Below are 18,024 nucleotides of genomic sequence, written 5' to 3' on the forward strand. Positions count from 1 at the left end.
ATGAAGTCAACATTTTGAATTGACTATTTTTGTTATTCCTAACCGCCATGTCATCGACACCTACAAAGCTTAATACTAAGAAAGTATATCAATTTCTACAGTAACATATCGTAACGATTGGCGCATATTTATACGTTTCTGACTAAAGGCAAACTCTGTAAGTGTTTCATTTGTACAAAATGCATTATTCTGTTTATAATAAAGAAAGAACCAAATTAACTATTCCATTGAATTATGTCAATCAGTGTTCCCTCTAAGAAAATTTTATACTGCGCAAATGTTGTTTTTACTGAGCAAGGCTATTTTAAGGCTGAGCAGAATCTTTCGGGTCTTTCGCTTCTAACAAGGCTCTGTAAAAGCGGCCACTAACATCCAACAATAGGTAAGAAGATACTATTTTTAGAAAAACAATAATCTACCCAATTCGTTACACCCTCGGTGAGATGGTGGGCATGGGATTTTGAACTCGATTTGTGAAACTTGTGAAAAACCCCTGCCTAGCCTAGTATCCTGGAGCCATTTCGTATGGTCCATTTTTCAATATCGTCAACCATTTAACCCCTAAAACGACCCACATGCCTTTTTAAAAGCGTTTGCTGGAGTTCTATTCCGCGAGATGACACTAAAGGAAGCGCATATAATATTTTTCTAAATATGCGACCGTATGTTCAAAAACTTGTAGAAATCAACCTTGAATGTTATTGCGTCTGACATTTTATTTTAATTTGATTGTTTTGTTGTGTTTTTTTTCAGCAAAATAATAACACAACCATTATCATAGCTAAAATATTTACCGAGAAATTCACAATTGTATTTGCGGAATTTGCAAATTCAACACTTCACTCGACGATTTGATGACGTCACTCCCTAATTATTACTGCATAAAAGCTTCCTTTTCTTCGAACAGGAGCGAATGTAATAGTTGTCGACTGCAATAGACCTTATTCATTAAAAACCCATCCTACGCGCAAAAAAAAAAGTGATATAAAATTTTTTTTTTAACATTAGCTCTTATGGGGAATGTGATCACCAGAGCAGAAATTTGCATTTTTTGTAATTTTCTAGATATCTTTCTTTGTATACGTGAGCAGTTTTGAGGATAAAATATTTTTTACATCTATTTTGATATTTTTATCATGATAAACATGGTCAAGATTTTGATAATCGTTCATTAAAATTTTAATGAGCGCGGTGTTTCCGATGACGTCATTCTCACTAGACCATGAGATTCTGCCAACGCGCCGTGCTCAGTGGGATATGCGCTGCAAATGCGGCGCTAATGTCGCTTTGGGTCTGGTACTGGAAGCGTTTAACATTGACAATCTACAACCCATACCATTTCTATCACGTTTGTTTACTGGTTTTACGCATTCATACCTGTACAGCTAGCAATCATCTACTGAAGGCATGCTGACGTGTTATTTAAACTGCCGGTGCCGTACCAAGCCTGCAAGAGGTGAAAACTAAATTATTTATTTAGTAAATACTGAAATAGGCCTACGAACAAAAATGTTGGCCATCCTGCCAATAGGCAGGATAAGTTGTACGGTACCGGTATACAAAAAAGATGAATATCTCCAACCTATAATGGTACAATACCGGTCTCCTAACTAGGTTAAAAAAACATGACTGAATACGAGAGGGAGATTTATTTTGTCAACCAGAATACAAGCATTGAATCAATAAAAATTATATACAAAACACACAGTTACTCGGTATAGACTGGGGAGCGATACGACCATCACAGTCAGCTCCCCCCTGCCCCCATGTTTGCTATCAAGATTAACAGTTAATTTAGATGTTTGAACAACTTAACAAAAACTCGTTGGAGGAAGGGTTGACTAAGTTACCGTATATTTTTGGATTCGGTTAAAAATGTAGTCCATTATTAAATCACTGCTTTTTTTGTAGATTTTCACTTAGTGGACACTTAGCAATTACGACAGTTAATTTATAAAAAAAATTGTAAATTAATAACAAATCAGTAGAAGTCAGCTCGGCTATTCAAACATGTGATGATTGAAGTGAGAAAAAAATTTGAAGTCACGTTTAGGATATTACATTAAACAACAATAGAAAAGGTACATTGGAATCAGTCAAGCTTCAAATGCTAATGGCATTAATGAAAAGAATATGCGAAATGAAGACTGAAGTTTCCATCTGAGACATTGAAAGACGCTAAAACCTTATAGACTTGATAGTGTGGAAAGCCTTCTCACAATGCAGTAATAATGGGACATATATTTATAATATCACTATACAGGCTTTAAGTTGAACTATATGTTTAATTAAAATATCTATCTTTGCTAATAAATGCTGAAAACCATTTATTTCAATCTGCTGAGTGATTAGGGCCAGAAATTTGTTGCAGGGACCATCACCAGAGCTGGATTTACCAATAGGCTAAGCAGGCTGAAACCTAGAGCCTCGAAATTCGGTTTCGAAGTTTGTAATTCTTTTGAAAACTTGACAAGTTTAAACCTTACAAAAAGTATATCTATATATCAAGCTTATCAGAGTAGAAAATTCTGTACACAACTGGTTTCAACCACATTGTAAACAGCCATTATTGCGTCGTTTGCATCATAATAAGGGAAATTATTATTATGCGCATTCTGCTGGAAGTTTCTATGTTAAAGTATGGCTGTAGCGGTTGTTAGATCAAAGAAATTGAAAGCAAAACTGCCTCAAGTAAATTTTTATTCTTTTAATAAAAAATTCACACCCATGAAAGGGGAGAATGAAAAGTTCAATGCTTCCATATTTTTAAATTTTAAGCAATTAAATGTGGTGTAGTTTAGAGAGAAATTCTGAGCAAAAAAAATGAAGGGGCCTCTCATGGTCTAAATCCAGCCCTGAACATCACCAATTTTGGGATAGGTACATGGTGTCAACATATGAACTGAGTTAGGCCATTGGATTTTGAAAGGTGTACCAGAAATGTACATAGTTACATGGAATTCATGAAGTATATAACATCCAATTAAAACCAAAATAGGTCTTTCGTTGAACGCCAGTTGTGGTCCCGGTACCGGTATTCCAGTATTCTGTTATCACAAGTAGTTGGAGCGCATATCCCACAGAGCACGGCGCGTTGGCAGAATCTCATGGTCTAGTGAGAATGACGTCATCGGAAACACCGCGCTCATTAAAATTTCAATGAACGATTATTAAAAATCTTGACCATGTTTATCATAATAAAAATATCAAAAAAGATGTAAAAAATATTCTATCCTCAAAACTGCTCACGTAAACAATGAAAGATATCTAGAAAATTACATAAATGCTCTGGTGATCACATTCCCCATAAGAGCTGATGTTGAAAAAAAATTTTTACATCACTTTTCTTTTTGCGCGTAGGATGGGTTTTTAATGAATAAGGTCTATTGGCGCATCAAATTGTAAACAACCCCATGTGTGTCGTCACAGCGACATTCACGAATGGTTTTACGTTTTATTTTTATTTACAAATTTTTCACCCAACCACAATGCGTGGTACAAGAAAATTTTTTTCTGAAAACATGAATGAAATGAATCACTAAAATTACCTGCTAAGCCAACACAAAGTCATTATAACGGAGTTATCTGCCGTCATTCTTATCTGGGATACAAGTTATTCTTACCAGCTTTTCAGAGGTCTGAATCAACATTTTCAAATCGATGCTATATATACTTCGGACAGTTTCTAGCGATGCTATAGCGTTTCATTGCTTGTGTTTACTACAGACCATTGAGGGTTGCAATTCTTGGCGGGTCGAACATATTTTTCCAAGAAAATTCAAAAATCGAACGGGTGTCCGATAAATCACATTTTTTACTAAAATCATAAGTTGAAATTTTATACTTTGAATAGCGAGCAAACAGTACAATACTCAGGTCGTCTTACTAGGACAAAAATGACATTTAATGTGACACTTCTTGTTGCATTACGCTCGATAAAATTTTGGACATCAGGTGACACATTTGATGAAGCCTAAATTAGAACATTTTTTAAATTGGCATCACTAATAGTTCTGTGCTTGTTCTTTGTAATGTTCGTTTTCAAAATAATTGTTCCCACGCATATGTGCTTCTAAACATCGATGTAGATTTTTTCGCATGGTTTGTCAAATTTGGATAGAGATTTCCCTCGGGAAGACAATTTTTATACAAATCAAACATTCACACATCTCTCGAATAAAAAGTGGATTTTATTTCCTCGTTGCATTGGATCTTATGAAGCTCTATTTAAATATTTTCTGTAACTGTTTCCACGTTAGCATAAAACGGAGTATTAAACAGACTGAACTCGTTTTCAAGAGAACGAAAGCCAGCGAAGCAGGAGGAAAAATCGTTTTGGAACTCCCGTATTACAGAAAAAAAAAATATAACAAAACCATTTATAAGTCCACACCGTGTCCAATAATCTGATCCTCGAACGTAGAAAAAATTAAATTAGAATCAACGCAGGCCGGAATATTTTACTCCGCGGGCCGTGGGTTGCCGACCCCTAAGTTAGAGAGTTGGGTTCAACTGTGTTTCCATTACACATCTCTTTTATAAATCTTCTATCATCTCACCCAGGATAAAAAAATGCGCAGACAAAGCCGAATTGGAAAGATTCCGTTGCATCCTAGAGTATTGAAATTCACACATCGTTAGATATCAGTGGCTGCTTGTCACATAACTTCGTTCGGAGCGAAAGGTTCAAATGAGCATCGTATAAAAGCATTTTTTGTACAAGTGTGCCGCATTTTTTTTATTTGCTTAGTGCGCCTCAAACAAAAAAAGTTTGAGAACCACTGCTCTAATCGCTAGGTCATCGACACCGACAAAGTTTGATACTAAGAAAGTCTATCAATTTCTAACGTAACATGTCGTAACGATTGGCACATATTTATACGATTTGATACATACGATATTTGAACCCGATTTGTAAAACTCGCGTGATTTTTTAAAGCTGGGTTGCCTTGCTTGTGAGAGCAAAACTATCGGCGATATGATTAGACAAATAATCGATTTGTTTTTTTAAACCATAATTTTTCTAGTCGTATCATGATCAAACAGAACCACAGCACTTCTGACTTCAAGAAATTATCAACATTTTCACACCAAACGTTTACTTACGGCTTTTTACGTCATAAAAAATTTCCAAACCAAGGATTTTATCCAGCAACAATTGATGTGCATTTGACTTCCTATTTCAAAGAAGATGACATATTTTCCGATTGAAGATGTCAAAGAGTTAAATACAAGAGACCGAGATAATGTCATGAATATCGCAAATGGAAAATTCTTTTTGACAATTGTCTCATTTTGGAATGATTTTTATTAAATTGTTTCCCACTCAACATAAGAGCGGTTTATTTAACCCCGTGACCATTTTGATTTTACGGATGCGCTTACTTATTTAGAACAAAAATGATTGCCATTTGAATTGTTTATTTAAAATAATTTATAAATTAAAAAAAATCGAGATATTATCTTTTTCTCTCTTTTTTCCCAAACATATATTCATTCTATCAACTACCCTATATTCGCTGCAAAACTATTTTTAATTTTTCAAACTAATTTTTATTTAGTTGAAAAAACTTGACGTCGAGGGAAACAGTACTTTAGGAGTGCAAGGTGTTTCTCAGCTCGCATCTGTCGTTTTACAATGTGAAGTGGAAGATGTTAACATGAGCAGGTGCGGACTGACAGCTGAAGCAATGGAAGGATTCAAAAACAATACTCGTGGTGCCAAGGTGAAACTGAGATTGATCTCGATTATTTATTTTCGTCTTATACTGGTGAGCCTTTTTTATTCACCAATTGTAGGCAGGGCGGACACATCCCATAATTTGGGGGCCGAACTTGCATTATCAACCAAGAATCATGGTGTCGTGTTGATATATTGTTACGTCACAATATTTATTTTTTGTCATTCTCTTACAATTTTACTATTCAAATATCGGGTACCACGGGACCTATACCGCTTGGCTTGGACACGACCCCTTGAATTTCGACAGAATTACCTTCTGCTCTTGCTGGCGTACAGAAACGTCAAATTGAGGAGTCTTATTTGGCCATTGTTTGAATATTAATTTTGCATCAAGCGCGTCGACGCCGTATCCTAGATTGAGAAATGTTAAAGAAGATAATAAGATATTCTATGTATTTGACTCAAAATAGCATTCAGGATTCACGCGATGCCGACTTTGCATAATTTTTATTCTATGCAGGAATAACACAGACAAGATAGAAAAGTAAACTATCGTCTTCATGAATATCCGCATTCCTGAGCCAGTGAAGATAATATTGTTACCCTTTTTAAAATTTGGACAAGTCAATTCACAAACGCTGATAATAAAGATCCAACAAACGCAAAACATAAAAATCAGAATAAAAGTAGTTGAGTCCTGAATTCCCTCCCTGATAACTGTCTTCAACATACGTCACCGATGTGGACGCTTATTTTTCCAGAAATATAAAAACCAAACTTCGACATTCGCCGTTGCGTAAGAATTGGTACTTGTGTACGAAAAACAAAATGGCGAAAAGGTAGCTTACAAACATTAGGATGGCTGACGTCATGGACTCCTGTTATATATTTAAAATATTCGGTAATCGATGGAAATATTTGAAATATTCGGGTTGATAAAAAAATATTTGATTTTCCCCACCCAAGCGATCTTTAATCACGCCGGTATTCCAGTGAAACGCATGGTCGTTGTCGGCGATCATTTTACATCTGGAGCACTAAAACAGTTGTATTTTAGGTTTCTGTCATTCGCGAAAAAACAACGTTACGATGTAGTGAAGTCGATGATCTTTACCATCAAATTGTACTCGGACTCTGCAAGGTGTCCGCCCTTGATTGTAAGTAAGCGCGATGGAATACCATCTCAAACAGGGTGAAAAGTGCGCAGGCAAAACCGCATTGGGAAAATCCCGTTTCTTCCTAAAATAGTGACCTTCAAATATCGTTAGATATCATTGGCTGCCTGTACATGGCTTTGTTCGGAGAGAAAGGTTTAAATAAGTGTCCTATAAAAATTTTCCGTGTGGTTTTTACAGAATTTTCGTTGCAGGTATCTTACTTACGAAATAACAATGTAAAACCTAAAATACGCCCATCCATAGCGATGTTATAGTTACGTATCGTAGCGATAACCTTGCACTTATTCATGAAATTCTGACTGTCAGAAATTCACAAAGCATTGCATTAGTTTGATAGGCATTATTGTTCGCAATTGAACCTTCACAATGAGCATACAAATCGTCGTTTAAAGAGAAGCAATCGAAATACATCGAGAAATATATCAAAAGATATTGGATGAACACATGAATTCGTCGCAGACGATGAATTTCATTATCCGAAAATAAAATCTGAAACTGTGAAGAGAAAAACCAGGCCGTGATAATGCCACGTATATCCCAAATAAATTTCAACTATTTTGAGGTTGATCCCGAAGTATGTGTACCAAGATGGCGCACAATCTGAACATAGCATTTGTACAGGTTAGGGTCAGCAGGTTGTGGGCCGTCTTGGTACGAATACTACGGGAGCGCCATTTTGAGAGCTGTAATGTTTCGGGAAATTCAGATTTCTAACTTGCTATACGCTAACATAGCTGAGCCCATAAAATTATGAAACTACATTTCGAATTCATTATTTTTGTTATTCCTAACCGCTAGGTCATTGAAGTTTAATACTAAGAAAGTATACCAATTTCTACAGTAACATATCGCAACGATTGGCGCATATTTAAAAGATTCTGACTAAAGACAAACTTTTCAAAGTGTTTCATTTGTACGAAAGGCATTATTCTACGCCAGTGATTCTCAAAATGTAGTACGCGTACCACTAGTGGTACGCGGGGGCTTTTTAAGTGGTACGCGAGAAGCTTTGAATTATTGCAACAACCGACTTTTGAGGTGGCTAAAATTCAGGCTTGTCCATGGGAATGGGATTCCCATGGGAAACGTCCCATGGGATGGGATGGGACAACACAAATTTGTAATTCCCATGGGACACGTGGGAAATTTTTAAGTCACCCATTTCTACATAAGATTACGTTTTGTGCACGTATAAAATTATCATTATGTCTCATTGTCTTCAACGGTGCAGTTTTAACTTTTAACATGGTAGTGAAGTAACGTGGTATCACGACAGTACGCTTGATTGGTCTGGAATATAAAAGCCAAACTTACGCCGGGAACCATTGTTACGTCATAGTTTCGCTCCTAGCATTTTAAACTAGGAAGACGAATCATAGTCTACCGGTACGGAGGAGAGTTAAATCTGAATTGTTGAGCTGGGTTTGATAAAAAGTGCTGTGGAGCAGTTATTGCCAACACCCGAAAATGAGCAATCATAAATATGAGTTCCAAAATCTATCTAAAAGTGTGGTTTTCAAGATGTTAAGTGATAAAAAATACCACTTGATTGATGTTCCAAAAGAACATGTAAAGTCTTCAACTGTCAATGTTAAAGCGGTGGAAATATCTGATGGTATTTTGGCACCATTTCTTTGCTGCGCAAAGTGCAAAACTCTATACAGTTGGTATAAGTTGATCAATGGAAAATGGGTTAATCAAAGTGGTTACGGAGTTGCAATACAGCATAGCATAAAATGTGGTTCTTCTGGCGCGTCTAAGGATATCAAAAGATATTTTGATGCCAAGCAGCAGGAAGTACAAAAACCACCAGCAGCATTGGCAAATACGTGGCAAAAAACAGTTGTTGAACTACTTACATCACATCCAACAGGCAACAGTATCTATTTCGGCTGGATGTGACATTCTATGTGATGCTGCTAGCTTTATCGCAAGATCTACTCATGCTGCAAACAAGGTATATAATTACACAATATCACGACAAACAGTGTCTCATTCTATTCTGAAACAAGGAAAATTAGCAAAACTTCAATTTCAGAAATTGTTTCAAAATAGGGCACAAGATCCAGAGTGTGCAATTTCAGGAATAGTTGATTTTTAGTTACACACAGCTTTTTTTTACGTGAATTTCTTGCGGAATCTACCACTTTCTCCAGTCCATTATTTGTGTGTACGGATAATGCAGCAACCATGACCGCGTTTGATGGACGGTTTGATACCGATATACAAATTCATCGATCTGGTTGTACTGAGCACAGGTTATCAACATGCGTTACCGATAGCTTCAGAGTGGGCGTGATTTTTGAACTGGACCAATTCATGTGCCAACTTTCATATATCGAAACATATTACAATACACGTCAGTCAAAGGCATCACAGCTCCCGTTTTCTATACCAACAAAATCTGCAACACGGGAATGGCGATCATATTACCGACGTTTCAATGCCCATTTGAAAAATTACTCACATTACTGTCATGAAGATGATGAGGAATTTCTGAATCACATTCTGAGTTTTGCTCAGATTAAAGGAATGCTCTTTATACATGAGAAATTTAAAACCTTTTTTGACAAATTAGAAATTGATGGTGCTACATCTCATTTAATTTTGCTGTTATACTTCATCCTAGACTATCAGTTGTACAAAGTTATTGTTGATATTGACAAAGAAACGTCCAGCAGCATGGTAAAGAAATATTGTCAGAACTTTCACAGTTTTATTGGGGAGAAACTTTGGCCATATTGCGGCAGTTCTCTGGCAGTTACTGCTGCATTCCTCACTGGAGTTGATATTTCAGCAAAAATAGAAGACATGGTCAAGTCAGTTACTCAGAAGAAAAGTGATGTAAACATCTCTAAATGGGCCAATGGCTGGGTTGCTTTTTCTAAGTCTGTTATTCCAACTGTTATTTCATTCCTGAGTGATTTGAATCTTTCTTCTGGATCGTCTGGTGAATGTGACGTAGCAGGAATTGTGGAACAAAAACCAAAAAGTGATTTCGACTTACTTTTTGACCCTGTACCTAAGAAAGCACTTAAATATGATGGCCCGATAAATAACAATAATCTTGAGAATGAAGTCAACCTGTTTCAAAAATTATGACAACCAAATTCCCATCCTATGGATTACTGGAAAAACGAACACAAATTCCCATTATTGAAAGCTGGAGCAAAAATTGTTTTGGCCGTACCGGTATCATCTGCTTCTGTAGAGCGTTTGTTCAGTGCGGCCGGGCTGTTTCTGACTAAATTTCGACAACGAATGTTACCTTCTTTGGTTATCAACTCCGTCTACATCAAATATGCATCAAAAATGAAAATAAACGAAAAAGTTCAGGTCTCCGAATTAGCAGAATTGTTAGTCGATGAACAGGAAATTAATGATTTGTTGAATGATGAGGAAAGTGACTTAGAAATAGCATAAAAGTGCCATTGTGGGACACGTAGTGAACCTATGGATCGTTTTATTATGTAGTTGCTTTCTTTTTGTTGCTTTAGTTCTCATCGTTGGAATTTTCCTGCCTATCGTTATGAACAAAAAAACGTTTATATTTTTAATTAATTTCTGGACCAATTTCGAAATTTTCAATCTTTGATTGTATTTTTGCGACAAGGCTTGTAGCTTTCGTTTGTTGGTCTTAAATTTTCTCTGAATCCTATAAGACCTGATATTTCATCCAGAATTTCAATTTTTCTTCAGAAAACCGTATGATTTTCTTGGAACTGATGGTAAAACATTTGGTTATGTACTTCGTGTCCATATATATGAGCATAGCTCTCTTGTTGGTTATATAAAAGTTGTGAATGTTTCAAGTTGAAAAAGACAACAATCTTTGTCGTTTTGCATGTTTCTTTGTACATGCGGCCCTATTTCGTGGACGTTTCATTGATGGTTTTATTATGTTGTTGTTGTTTTTACTGTTGATATAGTTCTCATTGTTAGAATTTTTCTGCCTATAGTTACAAACGTTTATTTTTTCAATTAATTACGGGTCAATTTCGAAATTTTCAATAATAAATTTTGCCGTTTTATATGTCTCTTTGTACATGTATCCCTATATTTAGTACACGTTGAGCCTAAATTTAACTATTTTCTTTGAATTGTATTTTCAATGGGAATCTCATGGGATGGGATGGGACAAGCCTAAATTGCTGTGGGATGGGATGGGATAGAAAAATTTATAGGGCAGAAACGCTTTCTCTTCACCTTCCATTACTGAAATGTTACCGTTAATGTTACTCAACCACAGGTTGAGAACCACGGTTTTAAATGTATCAATATTAACTAAAATACTCCGCCGCTGCCCAACCCCATTTTTTGGCACAAACTAACAAGAACAGTTTATAGCGTTACCAGTCCTTCTCTTTATAGAGCGCTCTCACCCGCTACTGCCCACCTAAAAGGAAACGAGATGGGCATATTTTCGCCCATTTTACGTGTCACGTCCAAAATGCATCTGCATTGAGAAATCGGCAACGAAGGGAGCGTTTGGAGGGGTGGTCGACGCGTGTCGAGATACCCTGACAGAGCCTAGATACATCATGAGGATAATACTATTACTACTTAATGTATCATGAGGATGTCACTATTATTATCTAATGCAGGTGTCGGCAACCTTTTGTTGCTCGCGGGCCAAAATTAAGGGTTGTAAGTCATTGGCGGGCCGCGCATATTTTTAGAAAGTCGAAAAACAAACGGATGGTACTTTTTATAATAAAAATCAAACAGTGACACATCTTTTGAATAGAATTAAGATTTGTTTTCTCATTGAATTGCAAAAAATTTCATTTGAATATTTTTGGCGCCATTAAACCCTTTGAACTTAGCATCAACTTTTCTGCGTTTTGTTGCCATTTGTCTAATTATAATTAACTTATAGACTCATTAATCGAGTAGTTGTGAATCATTTATTAGATTATAATATAATTTAGTCTACACGTCTCTCACAATAAATTCTGTTATACGTAAGGAATAAGATCGTCAAAAGAGCAGATTTGTTACTATGATTCAGTGAAGCGTCACGGGCCGGATTAGATTACTCCGCTGGCCCGCGGATCCGGTCCACGGGCCGTAGGTTGCCGACCACTGACCTAATGTATGTGTTGGCTGATGGGCATAATCTTGACTTTTGAAGCCAAACAACTTGACGATTAGGTTGGGCTATCGTCTTCAGGAATATCCGAATTCCTGAGCCAGTAAAGATAATATTGTTAACCTTTTTGAAATTCGGACAGTCAATTCACAAACGCTGATAATAGAGATCAAACAAACACAAAACATGAAAATCAGAATAAAAGTAGTTGAGTTCTGAATTCCATTCATGATAATTGTCTTCAACATACGTCACCGATGTGGACGTTTATTCTGCCAGAAATATAAAAACCAAACTTTGACATCCGCCGTTGCGTAAGAATTGGTACTTGTGTAAGAAAAAGAAAATGGGCGAACAGCTAGCTTACAAACATTAGGATGGCTAACGTTATGGACTCTTGTTATATATTTGAAAATATTCGGTAATCGATAGAAATATTTGGAAAGTATTCGGGTTGATAAAAATATTTGATTTTCTCCACCCTAGCTATCTCATATCACGCCGGTATTCCAGTGAAACGCGTGGTCGTTGTAGCTCTTGATGCAATTTAATAGGACCTTTATTAAATTTAGTAAATTGCACCCAATAAAATGCGTGGTGGAGTCGGCAATCATTTTACATCTTGAGCACTAAAACAGTTGTATTTTAGGTCGTTTCTGTGTGTCTGAAAATCTTATTCTAATCAGTGTTTCGATGTCGCGAAAAATAAACGTTACGATGTAGTAAAAGCGATGATCTTCACCATCAAATTATACTCGGACTCTGCAAGGTGTCCGCCCTTGATTGTAAGTAAGCGCGATGGAATAGCAGTTAAAGTGTTGGGACTCAACTGTGTTGCCAACGCAGGTTACACATCTCTGGTTTAAATTCAACTTCTACCATCTCAAACAGGTTGAAAAATGCGCAGACAAAGCCGAATTGGGAAAATCCCGTTTTTTCCTAAAACAGTGACCTTTAAATATCGTTATATATCAGTGGCTGCATGTACATAGCTTTTTTTCGGAGAGAAAGATTTAAATAAGTGTCCTATAAAAATCTTTATTGTGGTCTTTACAGAATTTCCGTCACAGGTATCTTAGTTACGGAAAAACAAAATAAAACCCAAACAACGCCCATCCATAGCGATTTCATAGATACGTATTGTAGCGATAACATTGCACTTATTCATGAAATTCTGACTGTCAGAAATAATTCACGAAGCATTGCATTATTTTGATAGGCATTATTGTTCGCAATTGAACCTTTACAATGAGCATACAACCTGTCGTCTAAAGAGAAGCAATCGAAATACATCGAGAAATATATGAAAAGATAGTGGATGAACACATGAATTCGTCGCAAACGATGAATTTCATTATCTGAAAACAAAATCTTAAACTATTTAAAAAGAAAATCCAGAGACCATGATAATGCCACGTATATCACAAATAAATTCCAACTATTTTGAGGGTGATCCCGAAGTATGTGTACCAAGATGGCACACAACCTGAACATAGTATTTGTACCAGGTTAGAGTTAGCAGGTTGTGCGCCATCTTGTTACGAATACCACGGTAGCACCATTTTGAGAGCTGTAATGTTTCGGGAAATTCGGATTTCTAACTTGCTATACGCTAACATAGTCGAGCCCATAAAATTATGAATTCAACATTTTGAATTAATTATTTTTGTTATTCTTAACCGCTATGTCATCGACACCGACAAAGCTTAGAAAGTATATCAATTTCTACAGTAACATATCGTAACGATTGGCGCATTTTTAAACGATTCTAACTAAAGACAAACTCTTTAAGTGTTTCATTTTTACAAAATGCATTATTCTGCGCAATCAAAAATTCATAATGGAGAAAGAACCAAATTAACTATTTTATTGAATTATGTCAATCAGTGTTCCCTCTAAGAAAATTTCATACTGCGCAAATGTTGTTTTTACTGAGCAAGGCTATTTTAAGGCTGAACAGAATCCTAAATGGTTTGCAAACTTTGTGAAAAGTTACAATAGTAGCTTATCATATATTATCGGAATGCAAACAAATCACGCGTTTACCTTCTCCTGTACTTATTGTACAATCTCAACATTTTTGTTGTTGAAATATCATTGCTTCCATCATAATCAGGGCATGAAATTTTGCTTGTCTTATCCTCTGCATGATTTCTTCCTTGAGGTCAAAGTCTATGCTCTTCAAAAAATTTTGCTTCACCATGCATGTGGCAATTTAATGTATTTTGACATACGACTAGTTAATACTTTGCGGGACAATATTGCTGAATTCAGCTTAACACATGGTAGAACACTATGTATGTGAGGCTTTATTTTTCTTGATGGGGTTTTCAAAAACTTTTTTCAAACACTCTTTTCAGCGGTCGGTATTGGGGTGAAGAACCTTCTTATGTACCCACGTTTCGCTTCTGAGATTATGCATCTAGTGCGTCAATGTGCTTTCATGATTTAAATGGCGTTTTTGATAGTCAGCTTCCCATTCCCATCCACGATTTGCCTTTTCCTAATCACTATCTGGTGCCACTTCCGACAAACTTTGCAGAATATCACATTCTTGACGCGGATTAGCAATAAATTTCGCAAATTTTATTAGTTTGTTTTTTTAGCTTATACATACGGGTATCACGGTTTTCCAACAACGGCTACCTTGAATATACATTTTACTCACACGATAAAGAACACTAGTATATTGGTTCTGGTTAAAATACTTAACACTCTATTTAGTAATTTCTGGTGAAACATACTTTTTATATTTAGCATCGACGATTGTTTCCTTCTTTGTGAGATGACGATTCAGGAAACGAATATTGATATTTTGCCGTTTAAGAATGGACCATGATATAGCTTTCAAGTTATCAATCAAATTATAGTGATTTAAAGCGTATAAACTAGAGTTTTGTTTCACATACCGAAGGCTCATCAAAGTTTATGGTGTTCTTCGTTTATTTTTGGTATTTTATAACACCGTATTTAAGTCGTAATATTTTTTCCATCATTTTCAGTCGGAAATGTGAGTTTCAGATACACTCCTTTAATTACCGTTACGTCGCCAATGATCGCATAATAGTGCGTTTTCACGCACAGTTCCGAGCGATAAAAATTAATTATCGACGTTCCCGTGGGACAATAAGTTTTTTTCGTATGCAGGGGACCGCATCACAAGACCTGGAATATGATGATATATGAGTTGAATAATTAAAGTATAATTGAGTAATTAAGGTGATGTGTCCTTATTGTATAAGTGGCCGCAACCACGATTTAAGTTAAACACAATTATAGAAATACCTTTTGAATGTTGGCATTGCTCATAAGTTGAATACTTGACGCAACAAAAAAATCATCGTCCGCGGAAAATGTCGGCAATGGCGTGATCGCGACGCCTGTTTCAGAAGCTGTTGCATGTGAAATACCGATTTCGAACTATGTGAGGGAACAGAAATATTGGCGTTTTTGCATGTTATGCGCACTTCAAAAATTACGATTAACCAAAATTGAGGAATACTAATCGAATATAATGCTATACGAAAACGATAAGAACATCCCTGGTTACTAAGTTTTAAATATATATTCATGAGATAAAAAAAATACCGTAATTTACTTGCAAAAGTGACTTTAAAAAATAACAACGCAGAATACTAGAGGGCGCGGCAATATCACGATTATCGCAAATTTTGAAATGTAACTTCATTTTAATAATTGTCATGCCTTTATACTTTTTCGGCAGTAGCATGATAACCACTGGCTTATTTATATCACCTTGGCTACGGTAAAATATTTTAAAGTGCCTCAGTTGTTTTTTATGTGACGCATACTAGTGTCTTTCGCTTCTAACAAGGCTCTGTAAAAGCGGCCACTGACATCCAACAATAGGTAAGAAGATACTATTTTTAGAAAAACAATAATCTACCCAATTCGTTACACCCTCGGTGAGATGGTGGTCATGGGATTTTGAACTCGATTTGTGAAACTTGTGATGGTTAGAACCCTGTCTAGCCTAGTATCCTGGGGCCATTTCGTATGGTCTCTTTTTCATTATCGTCAATTATTTACCCTCATGCCTTTTTAAAAGCGTTTGCTGGAGTTCTATTCCGCAGGGTGACACTGAAGGACGCGCGTATAATATTTTTCTAAATATGGAACCGTATATTCAAAAACTTGTAGAAATCAACCTTGAATGTTATTGCGACTGACATTTCATTTTAATTTGATCGTTTTCTTGTGTTCTTTTCAACAAAATAATAACACAACCATTATCATAGCTAAAATAGTTACCGAGAAATTCACAATTGTATTTGCGGAATTTGCAAATTCAACACTTCACTCGACTCGATGACGTCACTCCGTAATTATTACTGCATAAAAGCTTCCTTTTCTTCGAACAGGAGCGAATGTAATAATTATCGACTGCAATTGGCGCATCAAATTGTAAACAGCCCCATGTGTGTCGTCACAGCGATATTCGCGAATAGTTTTGTGTTCTATTCTTATTTACAATTTTATCACCCAACCACAATGCGTGGTACAAGGAAATCTTTTTCTGAAAACATGGATGAAATGGATCACTAAAATTACCTGCTAAGCAAATACAGGGTCATTATAACGGTGTTATCTGCCGCCATTCCTATCTGGGTTACAAGTTATTCATACCAGCTTTTCAGAGGTCTGAATCAACATTTTCAAATCGATGCCATTTATACTACGGACAGTTTCTGGCGATGCTATAGCGTTTCATTACTTGTGTTTACTACAGACCGTTGAGGGTTGCAATTCTTGGCGGGCCGAACATATTTTTCCAAGAAAATTTAAAAATCGAACGGGTGTCTGATAAATCACATTTTTTACTAAGATGAAGATAAGATAATTTGAAACTTTATACTTAGGGAACGAACAGTACAAGACTCGTCTTACTAGGACAAAAATGAAATTTAATGTGACACTTCTTGTTGCATTACGCTCAATAAATTTTTGACATCAGGTGACACTTTTGATGAAGCCTAGATTAGAACATTTTTTAAATTGGCATCACTAATAGTTAAGTGCTTGTTCTTTGTAATGTTTGTTTTCAAAATAATTGTTCCCACGCATATGTGCTTCCAAACATCGATGTAGATTTTTTCGCATGATTTGTCAAATTTGGATAAAGATTTCCCTCAAGAAGATACTTTTTATACAAATCAAACATTCACACATCTCTCGAATATAAAGTGGATTTTATTTCCTCGTTGCATTGGATCTTAAGAGGCTCTATTCAGATATTTTCTGCAACTGTTTCCACGTTAGCATAAAACGGAGTACTAAACAGACTGAACTCGTTTTCAAGAAAACGAAAGTCACCGAAGCAGAAGGAAAAATCGTTTTGGAACTCCCGTATTACAGAAAAAAAAACATTATAACAAAACCATTCATAAGTCCACTCCGTGTTCAATAATCTGATCCTCGAACGTAGAAAAAATTAAATGATGATCAAAATCCGCAACCGCCAAATTTGAATGATCGCGAGCCGGATTATTTTACTCCGCGGGCCGTGGGTTGCCGACCCCTAAGTTAGAGAGTTGGGTTCAACTGTGTTGCCATTACACATCTCTTTTATAAATCTTCCATCATCTCACCCAGGGTAAAAAAATGCGCAGACAAAGCCGAATTGGAAAGATTCCGTTGCATCCTAGAGCAAGGGTGTGCAACCTTTTTTATTGACGGGCCAAATACAAGTAACTGGGTGAAGCCGCGGGCCGCACCTTTATTTAATTTAGGCTTTCTGGTAGTTGCAAGCACAAAAATTGCCTATGTTTGCTATTGATCTTACGGCATTATTAGGGGTTCTCGCAGAAATAGTAGATTTAAAACGCATAAACTTCTGGAGTAACTGCTATTTAAATTTTTTGTCACATCGACTTCAAACGAATGCAGTGAGAAACACGTTTTTGTAATATAAATCGTGTATTTTGCAACAGAATTTTGCTAGCTTGTTTTGCTAATATGACTGGTATGGGCTTTGCGACGAAAAAGAATAAATACTCGTTTTGCGGGTACACCATTCGAAATTGTTATTTCTCCGCGGGCCGCACAACTTC

General features: G+C 36.2%; 1 protein-coding gene across 1 annotated transcript in view; it reads left to right on the forward strand.

The window, feature by feature from the left end:
• LOC120325780 (uncharacterized) overlaps nucleotides 1–18,024 on the forward strand; it is a 67,061-nt gene that overhangs the window by 24,475 nt on the left and 24,562 nt on the right. The window contains exon 16 of the mRNA XM_078111707.1: nucleotides 5,562–5,726. Within this exon, the coding sequence (XP_077967833.1) occupies nucleotides 5,562–5,726 (165 nt within the window). The remainder of the gene's footprint in view (nucleotides 1–5,561; nucleotides 5,727–18,024) is intronic.

Source organism: Styela clava, chromosome 4 (assembly GCF_964204865.1).
Source record: "Styela clava chromosome 4, kaStyClav1.hap1.2, whole genome shotgun sequence".
NCBI classification, from domain to species: domain Eukaryota; kingdom Metazoa; phylum Chordata; class Ascidiacea; order Stolidobranchia; family Styelidae; genus Styela; species Styela clava.